This window comes from Rutilus rutilus (assembly GCF_951802725.1).
Source record: "Rutilus rutilus genome assembly, chromosome: 4".
NCBI classification, from domain to species: Eukaryota; Metazoa; Chordata; class Actinopteri; order Cypriniformes; family Leuciscidae; genus Rutilus; species Rutilus rutilus.
Window position 1 is genome coordinate 7,136,306 of NC_140212.1, and position 17,039 is coordinate 7,153,344.

The 17,039-nt window shown below is 38.9% G+C and overlaps 1 protein-coding gene across 1 annotated transcript; it reads left to right on the top strand.

The window, feature by feature from the left end:
* Positions 1-14,522: 14,522 nt before the first annotated feature.
* On the top strand, positions 14,523-17,029 carry mrps18a (mitochondrial ribosomal protein S18A). Its single transcript, XM_084408184.1, has 6 exons — positions 14,523-14,739; positions 15,322-15,353; positions 15,807-15,911; positions 16,004-16,127; positions 16,422-16,497; positions 16,638-17,029. Exons 1-6 carry the CDS (start codon positions 14,601-14,603, stop codon positions 16,780-16,782), a joined length of 621 nt encoding a protein of 206 aa, XP_084264310.1. The 5' UTR covers positions 14,523-14,600; the 3' UTR covers positions 16,783-17,029.
* Positions 17,030-17,039: the final 10 nt, after the last annotated feature.

Below are 17,039 nucleotides of genomic sequence, written 5' to 3' on the forward strand. Positions count from 1 at the left end.
TCATTGGGGATTGACAGAGGTTTACACTGTCAAATAAGAGAAGTCTCATTAGGAGACATTATGTTTCCATTACGACTGCAAAATAAGGCAAGATGCTTGTGTCCTCCTGAATACAGGTGGTTGGAACTTTGGTTGGGCATTTTTACACTGGCAGTTTAGTTCGGAACGGGGAAAAATTGCTAATATGAAAGCTGTCATGGGGACCTGGGAGCGCATGGTGGTCTGAGTTCGGCTGCACTCAATGCAACAGGGACTCGTGTGTGCACTTGTTCAGGAAGTAAAGTAACCTGCGATTTACCTTGGATACGAGCAAAAGTGAGCCTGCAGTGTATTCGTGCATAGCGAGTGCAATCAGGGAGGCAAATGAATGGCAATCCACTGTCTCCTCAAAAGAGTCTGTTAGCAAGCAGCAGAAAGCCACCTTCATGCGACACACATACAGTTAGTGAACCCAAGTGTCGTTTACTCAGCTGCTCATACAAAACACAATATATTGACCCACGTTCTGTTTTCTATCATGAGTCGTGCACGTTTGGATTGACGTAAGATGAACACAAGTGCACCAGGGTTTGATAGAATCAAGTTGAGTGTGAAACCAGACCAACGCTGCAAGGGGCACCAGGAACAATCGCGCTCGGACTCAGCAAACGTTCCCAGTGTAAAAACGCCCTTAGACTCCAACAAGATAAAAAAAAGAGAGAAACTGAGAGGAAATGTCCGGTCCAAGCATATCCCGTGCAAGTGTAAAGTTAATCTTTATCTGAAGTTCAGACTTTATGCATTTATGTAGCGATATAACCTCATCCATATCTGATTGTGCTTTTCACATTCTTCAGAGACCTGAATCTTTAGTAGATCAATAGTTAAAGACAAAAAACTGTCTTTTAGGGTCACTGTAATGAAGAGAAGTATGGTTTAGCTCAAATAAAAACGTAATAATAAAGACTTAAACCAAACTCCTCAAAAGATTAATCTGCATTACGGTCAAATCTTTATCGACATTTCTGTAGGATAATTCACAGGTTTATTGCAGGCTCTGGGCTGTCTGGTTGCTTCAGCTCTGAGAGAAACAAGTAAACAACGTATTTTTAATATACTGGGCATATTAAAAAGTTCCCAAAGAACTCTCAAATACAAGTTCCCAAAGACATCTCCAGAGACCGAGGCCATGACTGTGGTAACAAACCCTAAATCAGGACTTATCCTAGTTCACACACATCCTAATATTGGCGTATAAAGCCTCCTCTAATTGCACAGACAGTATAGTCGTAGGCAAATATATTTATACTGTGAGTATATATATATATATATATATATACATACACACACACACACACACACACACATATACAGGGACAGGCCTCTTCATGATTTGTTGGTGTTGTAGAGAGGTCTGTTTTATATTAACCACCTCTCTTGAGGCTGAGTTCTGGTTATTCAACGCACTTACCCATAATCAGATCCATACTTACTCCGGTAGGGGAGCCAGTTAACATATGAGCCCTATATAGTAATCAACAGCCTGTCAGGCTTATGGGAGGAAAGCAGACTTCATGTGAACGAAGGAAGTCCCTCTTGGACTTTTGGACAGTGCAGCACAGCTGTGGAAACTGATGGTTTGTCTTTTATGTGTTACTGAGAACAGTGAATCAAACTGTCTCCCAGTAGCAAAACAGTTCTATGGAACCAACAGACTGTAATATGCTGTGGTTAGGAGCAAATAGCCTTGTTCACAACTACATTCTTCAGATTTTTTCTATATATTTTTTTCTAAACATTATATATTCCATCAAATAAACTAGTAACTCGGTTTTCAGTTTTCCTGCATAATATACCTTAAAGGGATAGTTCACTTTGAAATTAAATTTAGCTTACCTCAAGGGCATCCAAGATGTAGATGTCTTTTTTTCCGCAGTAGTTTCAATTTTGATATTTTTTAGGTCAAACCGTTCTTGTCTGTCAGTCATATAATGCAGGTCTATGGTCACTATCTCAAAGAGCATGCACAGAGTCCAAATTAAACAATTCCCCATCGTAAGTATGGCACATTGATGGCCTAAGACACGAAACGAGTGGTTTGTGTGAGAAAACGAACAGTATTTATATCGTTTTTACCTCTACACAACCACGTCCAAGTGATCCACGTTCCTGGTGTGTGACGTGTGCGCGCGTTCTGGCTTAGTCTGCGCAAGCGCCGGAAAGCGCCGGACGTGATCTCGGATGAGTACAAGAAGTAAAAACGATATAAATACTGTTCGTTTTCTCACACAAACCGCTCGTTTCGTGTCTTAGGCCATCAATGTGTACTTACGATGGGGAATTGTTTAATTTGGACTTCACTGTGCATGCTCTTTGAGATAGTGACCATAGACCTGCATTATATGACTGACAGACAAGAACGGTTTGACCTAAAAATATCAAAATTGAAACGAAACGAAAAAAGACACCTACATCTTGGATGCCCTTGAGGTAAGCTAAAACATACCAAAATTTAATTTCAAAGTGAACTATCCCTTTAAGTCATTGTAGGATCTAGTCCAGATGCAAGTTAAATTGGGGTCTAGCTTGGTTCAAAGCAAACTGGTCCAGGGCCGTGCCTTACAGTTTAGAACAACGGTCTCCCTTTTTCTGCAAAGCACTTCCTGTCAGGCTAACGTGCCATGGACAGAACATTGATCAGAAACAGATGTAACAATAATAGGCATCCCTTCTTCGACACAATCTCATGTTGGTTTTGAGTGAAGCATCCGTCCTTCCATCTGCTCTTGCGGGTCATGCATCAGGGGTGTGTTTTATTGCTTGCCATGGAAAGATGCTTCATAAGATCAGGGGCCTCATTTATAAACGTTGCGTACGCACAAAAGAAGGCGTACGCCGCTCTCTACGCAATAATAGGTATTTATGAAAAGCAAACTTGACGGGAAAATGTGCGGTCCTTCACGCAAACTCTGACCCAGGCGTACGCACAAAAACGGGTGAAATGAGAAATGGCGACACCGTCGGCAGATGGAAGAAGCACGTGAAAGTGTGTGGAACTGTAGACCGTTGTGTAAAAGAAATGGCAATACTGCCTCTCATAAATAACATGAAGACTTCACAAAGCAAGTCTTACAATTAACAGCCTACACGAACACCCGTTTGATCGATCTGCAGTGTAAAACAAACAAAATCAAACGAAGATTACAACAGAAATGCAAATTAACACATATTTGCAAAAAGAAAAGTGAAATATGCTCTGCAATAATATTGGCATGTTATGCAATTCGTCCTCATAACACATCTGTAGCTTGTCAGATGCAATCAAATGGATGGTAATAAAAATGTCATGATGCCATCACAATGCGTAATGACGCACAATGGCTGATCTTGCGCTTCACGCTTTCGCGTGAGTGAAGTTACGTTTCTTGGTTTTCCTCTCTGTGTTTGCCATGATTTCGCAATCGATGAATATTAACTTGTGGGCGTTTCACGGACTATTTATGGGCAACTATGGGCGTGACATGAAGCCGCAAAAGCTGCGCTACATTTAGAATTGATTGTGATTTATTAAGGGAAAACTGCGTAGGATGTGCGTGCGCACGGTTTTATAAATCCGAATATTTTTGTGCGTACGCACATCCTATGTTTCATCCGTACGCCACTTCTGACGCAGATCCTAGTCCAAGAGCAGGAGTTCTGAGCCTTGCTCATCTCTTTGATGTGCAGTTCTCCTACATTTCGAACCATAAACACTAGTGTCTAAGTAAAGAGACAGAGAGGATGTGAATACAAATTTTGGTTTCTACAAATTTTTTTGAAGGTTGTGTTTCCCTAATGCTGGAGTCTTGTGATTTTGTTCTCCCTTTCTCCTCCTATAATTGTATTATATAATGCACTAGGGTACTGTAGAGTTGTTTCATGACAGAAATCTACAGTATGGGTTTATTACAGAAGGGTCAGCTAAGTGAAATAAAAAATAGAATTACTATTGACTTTCATGCACCAAGAGTAAAAGGCACATTTCCAAAGGTGACCAACAGAGAAAAAAAAACACACTCTTACACACACTTAATAAATCACTATCTCCTCCAACTTTTTCAAATAGCCTAGTTAAAACTTCCAATGTAACTTATTTTAATATTAACTTAAAACGGGAATTCAGAGAGGTTCTATGATAGGATATGATATGTATGAGGATAGCTGAAACTACTCCAAAGTTATTATACATGTTGGCTACCTCACAAGCTGATTAATCAGGTCTTCCCCACCTCAGAACATGTGTTGAGGCCTGACATCTGCCCTCTAACTAACCACTGGCAGGGGTTGACATTCACATTTGCAGTACTTTCCTCAACTTTCCTTATCCATCACCTTAGTTCATGGGGAAACTCCAGGAGGTTTATTAATCACAATATTGACACATTTCTTCATGCATTTCGGTAAAGGCCAGGCTTTTCTGCTCAAATGAGAATCTAGGTTCTCTTAAAAAACAAATGCTTGCTATTGATCTCTGAACTTCCAGCTGACTTGACAATAAGTGCAGAATAGCATAAAATAGGATAGTACTTCTCCAGGGAGTGATGCAGACCAGGAGTGCAGACCACTTGCCAAAGCGAATAAGAAAAGTAAACATAAAGGAGATTGTTCAAGCAGCATGATGCCAAACGCTTGGCAAAGTCCAGTCCTTTTTGAAAATGTTCTGCTTCAACTGAGCTTTGCTTGGATGGATAGAAATCCTTAGGAGGCAGTATGCAAGAAAGGAAAAACCAAACACTTGTGCCTCTTCCTCAAAAGCAGCTAAACAAACCCCACAGACCGAACACAGTAGGGTTCACTTCAATGTCAGTCTTCCCTCAGTGCTTCAAACTAAATATTATCAAAATATCTTGAAACACAGCAAAAAAAACGACAAGGTTTAAAACATAAAAGGCTAACTCTGAAAATACACAATGTGTGGTGGGTACCTTCCCACAGAATCCACTGAATCCTGGTAAAAGTTTAATGGTACATAAGATGCAGGAACAAAAAACAGGAGCCAAAGGAGCAGTAAAAAAAAAAAAAAAAGATGTTCACAATGACTGAAAGGAAAACATTAAACAGGTGGCATACTAAAACTCAAGCCCAGGGAATCTCAAAAACTACTCTTCAATCTACTGTTCTACCAATAAACAGACCAGTAAACAAAGAAACCTGTTCTTGTTGGACAACTCCCTTGGTCTGCAGAACTTCTTAACAATGACTACATCTTGCTGTACGTAACACGATCAGGATCAAGATCAGCGCAGTTAGTCACCTTGCATTCACATTATTCTAGCTCAGCGGTTAAAATGTGTTCAAAGGGGAGGTAAACCATTTGTGCATTGATGTCAAGCTCTGATGATTTACATAGCGGCACATGCAGTTATACTTCCCAGCACTGCATATTTATTTGATTGATTCACAAAAACATAAAACTGAAATGTTTTTAAAAGTTATTCTTTCTATACTGAAGAATATCCTAGATAGAATCTCCTACAATTTTTCTGTGCACATACATGTACATTAAGATGATGGGATCTATCTAGGTTTCTGACCTTTGTAGCTTAATTCCTTGTTTTTCCTCATTTTTGTGTGTGTCTTCTAATTAGGCCTATACTTCAGACTAAAGAAGCTCTTGACTACCTGCTTTTCCTCTCTACACTGACAGGGAAGCTGAAGGAGACAGTCTCAAGTCTTTGACAGTGAATGACCCCCAACTGAGCGGAGAACTGGGAATAGGGGTTTTTCACAGAATTCCACCTTAGACACACACAATGCGCTGTAACTATGTGAATGGAGTGTCCTTCAGACTTACAAACTGTAGACTGTTTCTAGGAATTTTTTTTTTTTCATTGTGTTGACTTAAGAATGATAAATTGGGGGCTAATGAAGGTCATTTTGATAACAAGAACAATGATGCATTAATAAAATCTTACATTTCATCTTTTAACTTATGAGCCTGTCAACAGGAACATTTCTTATCGAACCACATACTTTCCAGACTTGCATCACTAACTTCCTTTATCGTGCTGAATATACTTATTAGCTCTTCTCGGAGTATGTTTAGAATAAAATGTATCTTATGTTCATTCAAAAACATTATAGAAGGGATGATTGCAATATTACTCATTTATATTCAGTTTTTCCCCAAATGTCTCCAATCTGGCACATCTCCCGGTTCACATGGATCTGCAGACAGTAAAAGATGATCACAATGCAATGTTCAGCGCAAGCTTTCTCTCTAACAATTATACTACCCCCTATTGGACGGTTTAAGCACAACAGTAAAAGGTAAACATACCTGAGGTTCCCACAGCAGGTCAGTTAAGTAATGCAGGCTATAATCTTGAAATGTATTTGGACACTTAAGACTTAAAAATAAAAGAATGAATAGTCTAGATCTGGGAGAATATCTGACAATATTTGTTTGCAGATGTTACATTCATATTTTTTGCAATATATATGGAAATTTATGGAAATATATTTTTGCATATCTATTGCAATATATCTAGTGCTGCTCAAATGTCTAAACACTTTTCAGGGCCACGTTTATTACTGAAAGCTACCCAGCCGCCAGTGGGTGGATTATGATAAGCAAATGGTCATGCAAATAATTTAACAGGGGAACAAGACTGATAGTGACAGTGAGAGGAGGACAGTGATGTCATCTTTATGGCAGGTGCTCATTCCCTCTGAAAGGCACATTTGACATAGGGGATGTCACGAGAATTGCAAATCAAACACCTACTGTTAATATATTTCAAAATCTGAGTTAAAGCAGATTCATGGTGTAAAAGATAAAGTAACAGGGAAGAGATATTCTACACCTCTTTTTCAGTATTTTGGTTTTAATTATAATAAATGAAATATGACTTACTCTGTAAGGCCTCGTACACACTGTAAAGTTACAGGAGTGACAACCACATTTAAATGCGGGGCTGAGTCATGTTTTGCTTGTACTTAGTGATGGGGAGTCGCCTCCAAAAGAGTCAATGGGTCAGGGTCGACTATCACAGGAATCAACTCTTGTTGATGACTGTTGCTGTGTCTGAAATATTGTTCACTGATTTTCTAATCCCCATATAATGCTTGGCAGTTGAGTACATGATATCAGCAAGGAGTGAACAAAATGAAGCAAGGAATTAGGACATGTGTTACACCGTGCGTCAGAGAGCTGTAGCAGAAACAACTTATCAACTAACATTGCATTTATTCTACACCACAACTCAATCAAACTAAATCAGGGTTTCCCCAGGTTTTATCACCCCAAATTTAAGACTTTTTTAAGACCTTTTTAAGACCACTTTAATGAAAATTAAGACCTACATCGCACCCATTATGCAGTCGTAAAACACCAGATAAAATCCCAATAATGACTATTACTAACAAATGTTTTAATTAAAAATACATTTATTATAAAAAAAACTCATTCAACAACACACTGCAAAGTGATGTTTTTGGTAAATATCAAACATTCATAACAATAAACAGATAAACTAACTTTTCAAATCGTCTTAGTAAAGTTTCTCAGCATTCAAATTGCTTCAACCATTGCTTCAGAGGGTTAGACAGATAGGTAAGAGAGATATAGATAGTAGGGGTGTAACGGTTCACAAAATTCATGGTTCGGTTCAATACGATACACTTGTGTCACGGTTTGGTACGTTTTCGATACAGCAAAAAGAAATAAATGCCCGATAATTTTTTTTTTTTTTTTTTTTTTTTTTAAACTAACACACTTTGACCAATGATGGAGCTATAATAGACTCTTCTTAGGAGCATAAACAAAACAGCTCCTTGGAAAAAAATGAAATGTAACCTAATATTGTAGTAGTTATAAACAAAGGTCTATTTTTAGTTCAGATTAACATTTGAGGGCAGCAATTGTATTCATAATGTCAAAATAAAACCAACGTAATGTTACTTGAAAGCATTATTGCCTACTATTCCTGCCAAACTTTCATGGTTGCAGTTAGTGTTACTACAGTAAATCCATGGTGAATGTTGCTGATCTGTGGACACTGGATAGTTCATTCATGGCACAATGTTTCTTCCTGGCTTCCACGCGCTGTTTGATCCGTTAATAACAGAGAAATGTGAATGTTTCTCACTAGATCTCGCAGCGATGTTATTACTTCTGTGGCGAATTCAAATGATTTATTTACTGGATCTCTTATTAGCGCTGTGTAACAGTGTCGCTTGATCAAGATCGCTCGCGCTGCACTGGTCCAAACTGATAAGCGGTCCTTCAACCACACAATAACGAGTAGCCCAGTTTCGTTCCGCTTACATTACGTTTGCACATTTGATGTTGGACAATGTTGTGGTCGCGCCGGCGTCTCTTACATTATGAGCGCGCTTGCCACGCGCAACGCGCCTACATTTGAAATAATGAAATTTTGGTCGGCAGGAAAAATGGTCCAACGAACCGTTCGGTTTGAAAATGCGTACACCGAACCGAACGACACTTCCCCATGATGTCTCTCCTCTCGACTGATTGATTAGAATGTTGATCAATTGCCGCCGGCGCGAAAACCCAAACTATTGTTTGTGCATACTAGAAATTAGACGTTCTCTGACGTTACGCTAAACCCTGTTGAATTTTCACGTTGCGTTTGCAGCCAGGTTGACTTTGAATAAATAGGCTAGTATAATGAAATTTAAGACCTCCATTTAAAAAATTAAGACTTGGACAACGGAATTTAAGACTTTTTAAGGCCTTAATTTAGGAACATGATATTTAAGACCTTTTTAAGACTTTTAAGACCCCGCGGCTACCCTGTAAATGTAAAAGACAAAGAAAAAGTTGAATGTTTCCTTTCCTGCACCACAAGCTCTCAGGAGTCTATCAGTCATTGTGTTGACTTGGATGCACCTTGCATGACATTAACGCTAATGGGGCCGAAGCGTACGCATATATTTGCCTGAACTAGAGAAAGGTGGAGAGAGAGATAGACAGAAAGGAGAAAGAGAGAGGAAGTGAGAGAATGAAAAGGGCACATGAGGATAGAAGCTGGCGGATGTGAAGAGTCTGGGCAGAAAGAGAAAGAACGGGGACATGGAGAGGCCTGAATCTCCTGAGGCTTTTCCAAAAGCGCATTGATTCTTTGAGTAGAGCCTCTGCCACTCTGCACGTACACCCAGAGCCTCTCCAGTCGCCTGGCTTCAGTGTGGGAGCGGAGAAGAAAGGGAATGGGAAAAAGAGAGAGAGAGAGAAGGAGAGCAAGGGCAGGGAGGGAGGGTGTGAGGAAGGGAGGCAGAGAAAGGATGAAAGAGACACATTTGTTGCTGTGCGGATGGGTGAAATTTCACGTTGCTGGCAGTGCTATATATCCCAGATTTCTGTTCGGACAGGGGGCCGTGAATACACACTGTGGATATTGTGAATGCCATCATTCATGTATCACTCCATCTGGACTCAGACAAGCAGGGAAGTGTCTGAAAAGGCTTTTTCTGATGAATGAGGTCTGTGATGAGACACTATTTGAGTTTGTGTAGTAATGCTGAATGCAAGAAGGGTGTGTTTACATGTTCATGTGCGTTTATGGTGCACCGTAGTGTAGTGAAAGTGTGTGTTTGCAGAGCACTTAGGTCCGGTTTCCAACTAATTCAAGGAAAATGGAACTAATGATGGCCTGTTTTCAAATGTCTTAATTGACTCATGCTCCAACAGCTTTGCAGCGAGGTTAGTCAGGCAGCAAAACCTCTCTACGTTAATTGAATTACAGGGGCTTTTCAACTTGGGTAATTTGGGAAATACCAAAGTCAGACAGTGAATGATTTCAGCATGAGAACAATTATGTAATAGGATTCTGCACTGGCATTTTTACTAGACTGAATTCAAACACAGTCAAAACGGCACAATCCATAAACAGCGAGACAATAACATGTTGAATCCAAAGGCCTCGTATTCATTTTGCTACTCTTTCAGTGGATGGCTTATCTATGAACACAATACAGGATAAGGATGACTTCCTTCTGTCCCGTGCTCTTATTCCTCAGGCAATGTTACTGTCTGCATCAGCACTCTCATATTGTCTGTGACCTCTACATGGCTCTTCCTGCAAGTCAAGCTCGTCACCCCCTACATGTTTCTGTGGTGCTAACCCCCTGCGCACACCCATAACTTCTCACTGTGACACTGAATCAACATGGAGCCATTGTCCTCCATCTCTGTCTGTAGGGACGTCAGAAGCACTCTTTTCATCTTCTGAAAGTGATCTGATTTACTCCCCATCACTCCACAATCAGCTCAGCTGCTATTTAGGGAGTTACACATTTCATTTGAATATCAAAGCCCATGAGAAGGTGCCCAGACACTTTACGTGCCATTTTTGTACAGCTCTTTTGTCAAGGAATGTGACCACTGAAGTGTTAATGACCAAAGGAATGAGTTTGGCGAAACAAAGCCTGCTTTGTGCAACACAACCAACACACACACACACACACACACAAAACACAAAAACAAAACCTGATCAGAAAGCCCCATCATTTTCTGCATCCCAAAATAGGCAAACTTTTGACTACTGCTCTTAAATTATGGGTCAAATCCAAGATTAACAGATGTCCCAATACTGATTACATTACTGTTACAGGCGCTCTTATATCATCGGGACTCTGCACAGGATCATGAGTGCCAGTATATTACAGAAGTATTATTAAACAACAAACACTATTTCCAGTCTTTTATCGTAAGCAACAAATGGTTTTCAAAAGATTCCTCTTATTAAACAGGATTTGAGGGTTATGGAAAAGGTTTCCCACCATTTTCCTCAAATTCTGCTCCCAAGATATGATGTCATGAAGCTGAAAGTCTTTGCATGAGATCTCTCTTCGAAGTTCCCTTTATTTTTAAGACATCTTGCCCTCTTCCAGTGATACACTACATCACCTACATCTGTAAATCAAGAAGGACAGACATAATAACAATCAGATGGCTTCAACCACACCATAAGAGCTCTCTAATCGACTGTTTTGTGTGAACGTACAAGAGGAGCCTATTATTCAACACACCAATAATTTTTGTGAAGCTGCCAGAAATTCAAAAGGCCCACCAGATCCAAGGGGCGCCAGTGTAAAGGCCAATAACCATCAGTGTGAATTTATGTGCTTGTTCCCTACAGAGACGACCTTGTTAACATCCATTTCCATCAGTACTATTGAGATATTTGCCAAGGACTGTGAATGAGGTGTTCAGGCATTCTCGGTTCCCTTAAAAATGAGGAGAGATAAATGGGAAGGCTTTTTACGTAATTTTACAAAGTCACAAAAAGGCCTTTCTGTGTGAGAGTGTATACACCCAGATGTCCAAATCTATGAGCCATTTTATCACCTACCATCAGTAAGACTGGCTTTTCTTTCTAGAGGTTTTCCTTTTCAACCAACACAATTCAGCTTACAATATAAAAAGAAATCTGAACAAAATGAAAACTCCTTGATGTCAATATATGTAGCATCCAGATGCATAATCACATAATGGCTGTCTCTTTGTGTCCTAATCTGCATGTTTTGTGAAAGACTGTTTACATGAGGGACATAGGGGGTCAGCAAAGATTCTACAATCGCAATCAAAAACGAAAACCCAAGGCAAAACACCTGCATCTCAAACACTGTAAGAGAATGTCAGGACATGTTCCTGTGTCGTTACGCTCTGTCATTTTTTTCTAAACTTTTGAAGGTAGCTGGGGATTTTCACAGCTTGTCTACATCATTGTTTAACTGCTTCAGTGTTTGAAACAAAACACCACTTCAGGCTTAAAGGGATACTCCACTTTTTTTGGAAATAGGCTCATTTTACAACTCCCCCAGAGTTAAACAGTTGAGTTTTACCGTTTTTGAATCCATTCAGCCAATCTCCGGTTCTGGCGGTACCACTTTTAGCATAGCTTAGCATACATCATTGAAGTGGATAAGACCATTAGCATTTCTCTCAAAAAAATGACCAAAGAGTTTCGATACTTTTCCTATTTAAAACTTGACTCTTCTGTAGTTACATCGTGCACTAAGACCGACGGAAAATGTAAAGTTGCGTCTCACTCCTGCGTAATGATCAAGAAACTTTACTGCCGTACCATGAGTGCAGCAGGCGTAATGATATGACGCAGCGCCTGAAAATAGTCCCCAGCTCGGTAACTTCTAACGCTCCCTGTGCAAGCAGGTTGTCACGTTGGTTATGTTGACAGAAGGTAGCCTATTTTCAGGCGCTGCGTCATATCATTACGCCTGCTGCACTCATGGTACGGCAGTAAAGTTTCTTGATCATTATGCAGGAATGAGAGTAGTTCCTAGCCATATCAGCCTAGAAAATCGCAACTTTACATTTTCCGTCGGTCTTAGTACACGATGTAACTACAGAAGAGTCAAGTTTTAAATAGGAAAAATATCGAAACTCTTTGGTCATTTTTTTGAGAGAAATGCTAATGGTCTTGTCCACTTCAATGATGTATGCTAAGCTATGCTAAAAGTGGTACCGCCAGACCCAGAGATCGGCTGAATGGATTCAAAAACGGTAAAACTCAACTGTTTAACTCTGGGGGAGTTGTAAAATGAGCCTATTTCCAAAAAAAGTGGAGTATCCCTTTAATGTCTAAAAAAACGTCTCAGATCAACACATATTATATGTTTATTTATTATATAATTTTTCCATCAAGACACTGTAGATATGTTTAAGGTTATTTCCCTCTCTAAGTACACAAATCAATGAATTTTTCACACTGTGAAAATCTGGAAACATCTGGAAGAAAAGCATTTCCAGACCACAAGTCCTCATAAATTCAGAGTGAAGTCTTGGCTCATACATAAACTGTAATTTGAGTCCTACCTTTTTTGCTCTGTCTGATTCAAATGAATATGATTTATGAAAAGTATTCATATTAAAAAGCAATTCAAGAAACATTCAGTGACACAATTGTTTCCAGTATTAGTATCCATGATTGTTCTAGACTAGAAACAGTGACAATTTTACATCTGTAAATCTCTGGTAAGTTTATGGGAGATGTTTCAGATAAAACTTCAAACTGTCTAGAGATCAAACTACATAAAACTTGATTTGAATTCATGAATGACTTTCAGTACTTTCATTTAGACACTGACGTATGCTAAAGTCTAGTTATGCAGGTGCAGTTTGGTAACAGTAACCGAAAAAAAAGTCCAAGATTAGTGACTGATAGTATGTGAATAAATCACTGCATCACCACAAAGTGCCTTTATACTCTATTGTGAATACAAATCACAGCACAATGTTAAGATGCTCCTGAAAGATATCTTGTATAGTCAGATAAAACGAGTGAATTCTTCGCCTTTGGTTCATTTCTTTGAATTGTCTTGCTTCATGTTGTGCTAGTAGACCGTAGATAGATACAACTAAGGTAAGCGTCTGTCACTGTATAGCTAAATCAGCTCTTACAGAAGGATTTTCCCTCCACTCACTGCATTCAGGATAAGCATGAAGTCCTTAAAGGGATAGTTCACTTTAAAATGAAAATTCTGTCATCATATACTAGGCTACTCACCCTCATGTTGTTTCAATCCTTTATGAATTTATTTCTTCTGCTGAACAGAAAGGAAGATATTTAGAAGAATATCAGTAACCAGACAGTTTCTGGTCCCATTGACTTCCATAGTATATATTTTTTTCCTACTATGGAAGTCAATGGGACCAGAAACTGTCTGGTTACTGACATTCTTCTAAATATCTTCCTTTCTGTTCAGCAGAAGAAAGAAATTCATACAGGTTTGAAACAACATGAGGGTGAGTATATGATGACAGAATTTTCATTTTAAAGTGAACTATCCCTTTAACTGTTGCAAAAGCAAAAACTAGACTATGGTTATAGCTCACTAATTATAAGAGTGCTATCAGTAATTGTGGTCAACAAATTCATATCTCCACACCTGTTGCTCAGAACACAGTGAATGTAAAAAATGTAAGCAATGTGCCTCTACTAAATCTACCTTTGCTAATCTGTTTAAGCTGTTTTTCTTTTTTCTTTCAGTAACCATTAAGCCAATATACAATATATTTGAATTACAAATATGTAAATGAATGTCACACTTACAAAATACAGTCTTTTTTTTACATGTCAACAACTCACCTTTTTATGTGACTTTTAACCTACCTTTCACTGACATCAGCTCTTGTCTAGATGGTTCTTCCAGAAAATGCATAGTCAGTCAGTTTGACCAACTGCAATGAATGTCTTGTGTGCACAAAAAGATCGTAATTAATCTTAATAAATGTAGTTTAGAAATGATTTACAATTTGGTGCTTCTTACCTCATTATCTCAGTCCCACCCAGCCGTTGACTGTAACTTTCACTTGACGAAGAATGGAGTGGAAGTGTGTTGATAAGTTATCACTCTTACCTGTAAAATGAAATAAACCGTAAGTTAAAAAAGAAAGCTAGTGAAATGGAGGAGGGTTTTATTTATGTTATTCACACCTCACGAACCGTTCAGTCATAAATCCGTTACTTAATGAATTATTTCATCGGATGACGAATTTGCGTTAACCGCCAAACAACACTGGCGCTCCACTCACGTTGTGACGCTTTACAAGGAGGCGGAAATGCGTAATTAACCAGGAAGTGACTGTCTGAGAAAGAATGGCGGCGCGCTGTGTTGTGCAGTCCGCAAGGACAGTGCTGAGGTCCGTCCACAGCGAATTCATCAACAAGGGCTTATTTCAGAGGATACCACAGGTCTCTTTTTTGGGGAGTGTGCCGTGTCGCGGACTTAGACATGGTGAGTTTACTGGAGTATGATTTCGGGACGTCTGCAATAGCATCGTCCTTTTTATGTCATAGCTGTTATTGAACTTTTATGTATTATATTATATTATATTATATTATATTATATTATATTATATTATATTATATTATGTGCTGTAAAAGCATAAGCGCACGTTGAAAATATGGGATTTAATAGAACAATTAATTATATGAAATTGAAATGTACAGAACACTTTCAAAGACATGTTATTACGTCAAGGAAATAAGAAATATTTAACATTCTACACAATTTTAAGCAACTAATCAAATAAGTATCGTCAGTCAGGTGGTTTTGCACAGACTTCCCAGAATGCATGTTGTTTTCAGAATAATACGTTTTCAGAATAATACGAATGCAACGTTTTACTCAGTTTTGCCTTTTAACATAATTTGTATGCCAAAAAAACTATAAATTAGAAGAATGCAAAATAAAAGCAGTTTCTACATTTTGAATAGCACTCCAATGCTATTAAAGCGAGAAGTTTACCTCTGTGTAATTCTGAATGTCTGCAATCATGGGATGTTATACAATTCTTGTGCATTTTGTGTTTCACAGTGGTGGAGAACAAGGAGGGCAAAACAACAGTTGTAAGTAGCATCTCAAGTGTACATTTTAGAAAGCAATTTATCATACACTAAACAAAACAATATTCCAGTTGCAAGGACTGTCCTTCAAGCTTCCAGAATAGAACTCTGTCTCATCTCTTCTTTGGATTGAACAAGCAATTATATGTTAGTCCCAATTTAGCTTTTGAACTACTATCCCCCGGTTTCACACACAAGGCTTTAGCCTATTCCCTGACTACATGCATGTTTGAGCTGGTTTAACTTGCACTGACATTTTTAAAAATATTTCAGTGCCATTGTTTTTTCTCAAGATGCACATCTGTAATGTTTTTTTTTTCTTCTCTAAGACACGTTTATAAAAGTTACTCAAATCAAATGTCCTAATTGAACTGTGGCCTAATCCTGGCTTAATCTAAGCCCTCTTTGTGAAACCAGGCCTAAAATATAATTCTTATTTTGTCACTCTTTTCTCAGATTGAGGGTCTTATAGAGCCTACATCGGAGCAACCACAACCTCCCAATCCCAAAGCTGCCTGTCCTATCTACAGATGGAACCTACAGAACAAGTACAACTACACCGTGAGTGCTTGCACATGTGACAGTTCTGTAAACCATTATCTGTATCTCGTTATCTTTAAGACTTGTCTCTCTCATTCTCATACGTGATGCAGGACGTGCTGTTACTCAGTCAGTTCATTCGCTCAGATGGTGGGATGCTTCCACGGCGCATTACAGGCCTCTGTGCTCAGGAACATAACAAGATAGCAATTTGTGTACAGATGGCTCATCGGGCAGGTGAGTTGGAACTTTCATTTGAGAGAATTATAATCATGGACTCAATCTGATGTTGTCCTATTTTTGTATGAAAACAGTGTCAGTTTCAATAAAACAAAAAGTGGATGTAATACATCTAAAACTGTTTTAAACTGTAAAAGGACATCAGATATACACTTTCCCTTATACATTCATATAAACATTTAGCCCAAATTTAAAAACATCTTGATTTAAGCATCAACTACCCTTATCTGTTTTGATGTACATATTAATAGTTATGATAAGTCATCTACTTCTATCTAATTTTTTTTCTAGGTCTCCTACCAGATCACAGACCCCGCTTACCTGAAGGCCATGTTCCAAAACCTAAACCCAACCCACCTCTCAACCGGTACGATCACCTCAGATGCCACAACAGCACCAAATAGCGCTTTATAATGTCATTTATTTGATGAGCCATATTTGCTTGTGCCATTTTTTTTATATTGGGTGCATTCCACAAATCTAACTGTCTCTTACGGTCTTTTGCAGGTATCTGACACGTTACTCTGTGAAGTCTGTGCAGCCCATCTTAAAGACAGGGCTGAAGTGGTGTAAAAAGAGAATGAGTGTCGGACATCCTGCCCTGAAAAACAACATCAGATACAGCCCCAAACCACTGTACATAAAGCACTGATAAACAGAGCTGTTTACCCAATCGAAACAGCGACTTCCTATATGGGACAGAGAGGATCTATGGCAAAGAATTTGCACCTTTTCATGTTGTTCATTGCCTCAGCCACAAAGAGACTGTTAATTGATGAACCAGAGTGCACTGAAACATCAAGACTCAAAGATCTTTGTTCACCCCTCTGATTTTGGTTACCATTCCACTGTCTGATTAGGAAAGGCAGATGTGCAAATAAAATGGTTGTTTACCTCAATAGCAGCTGT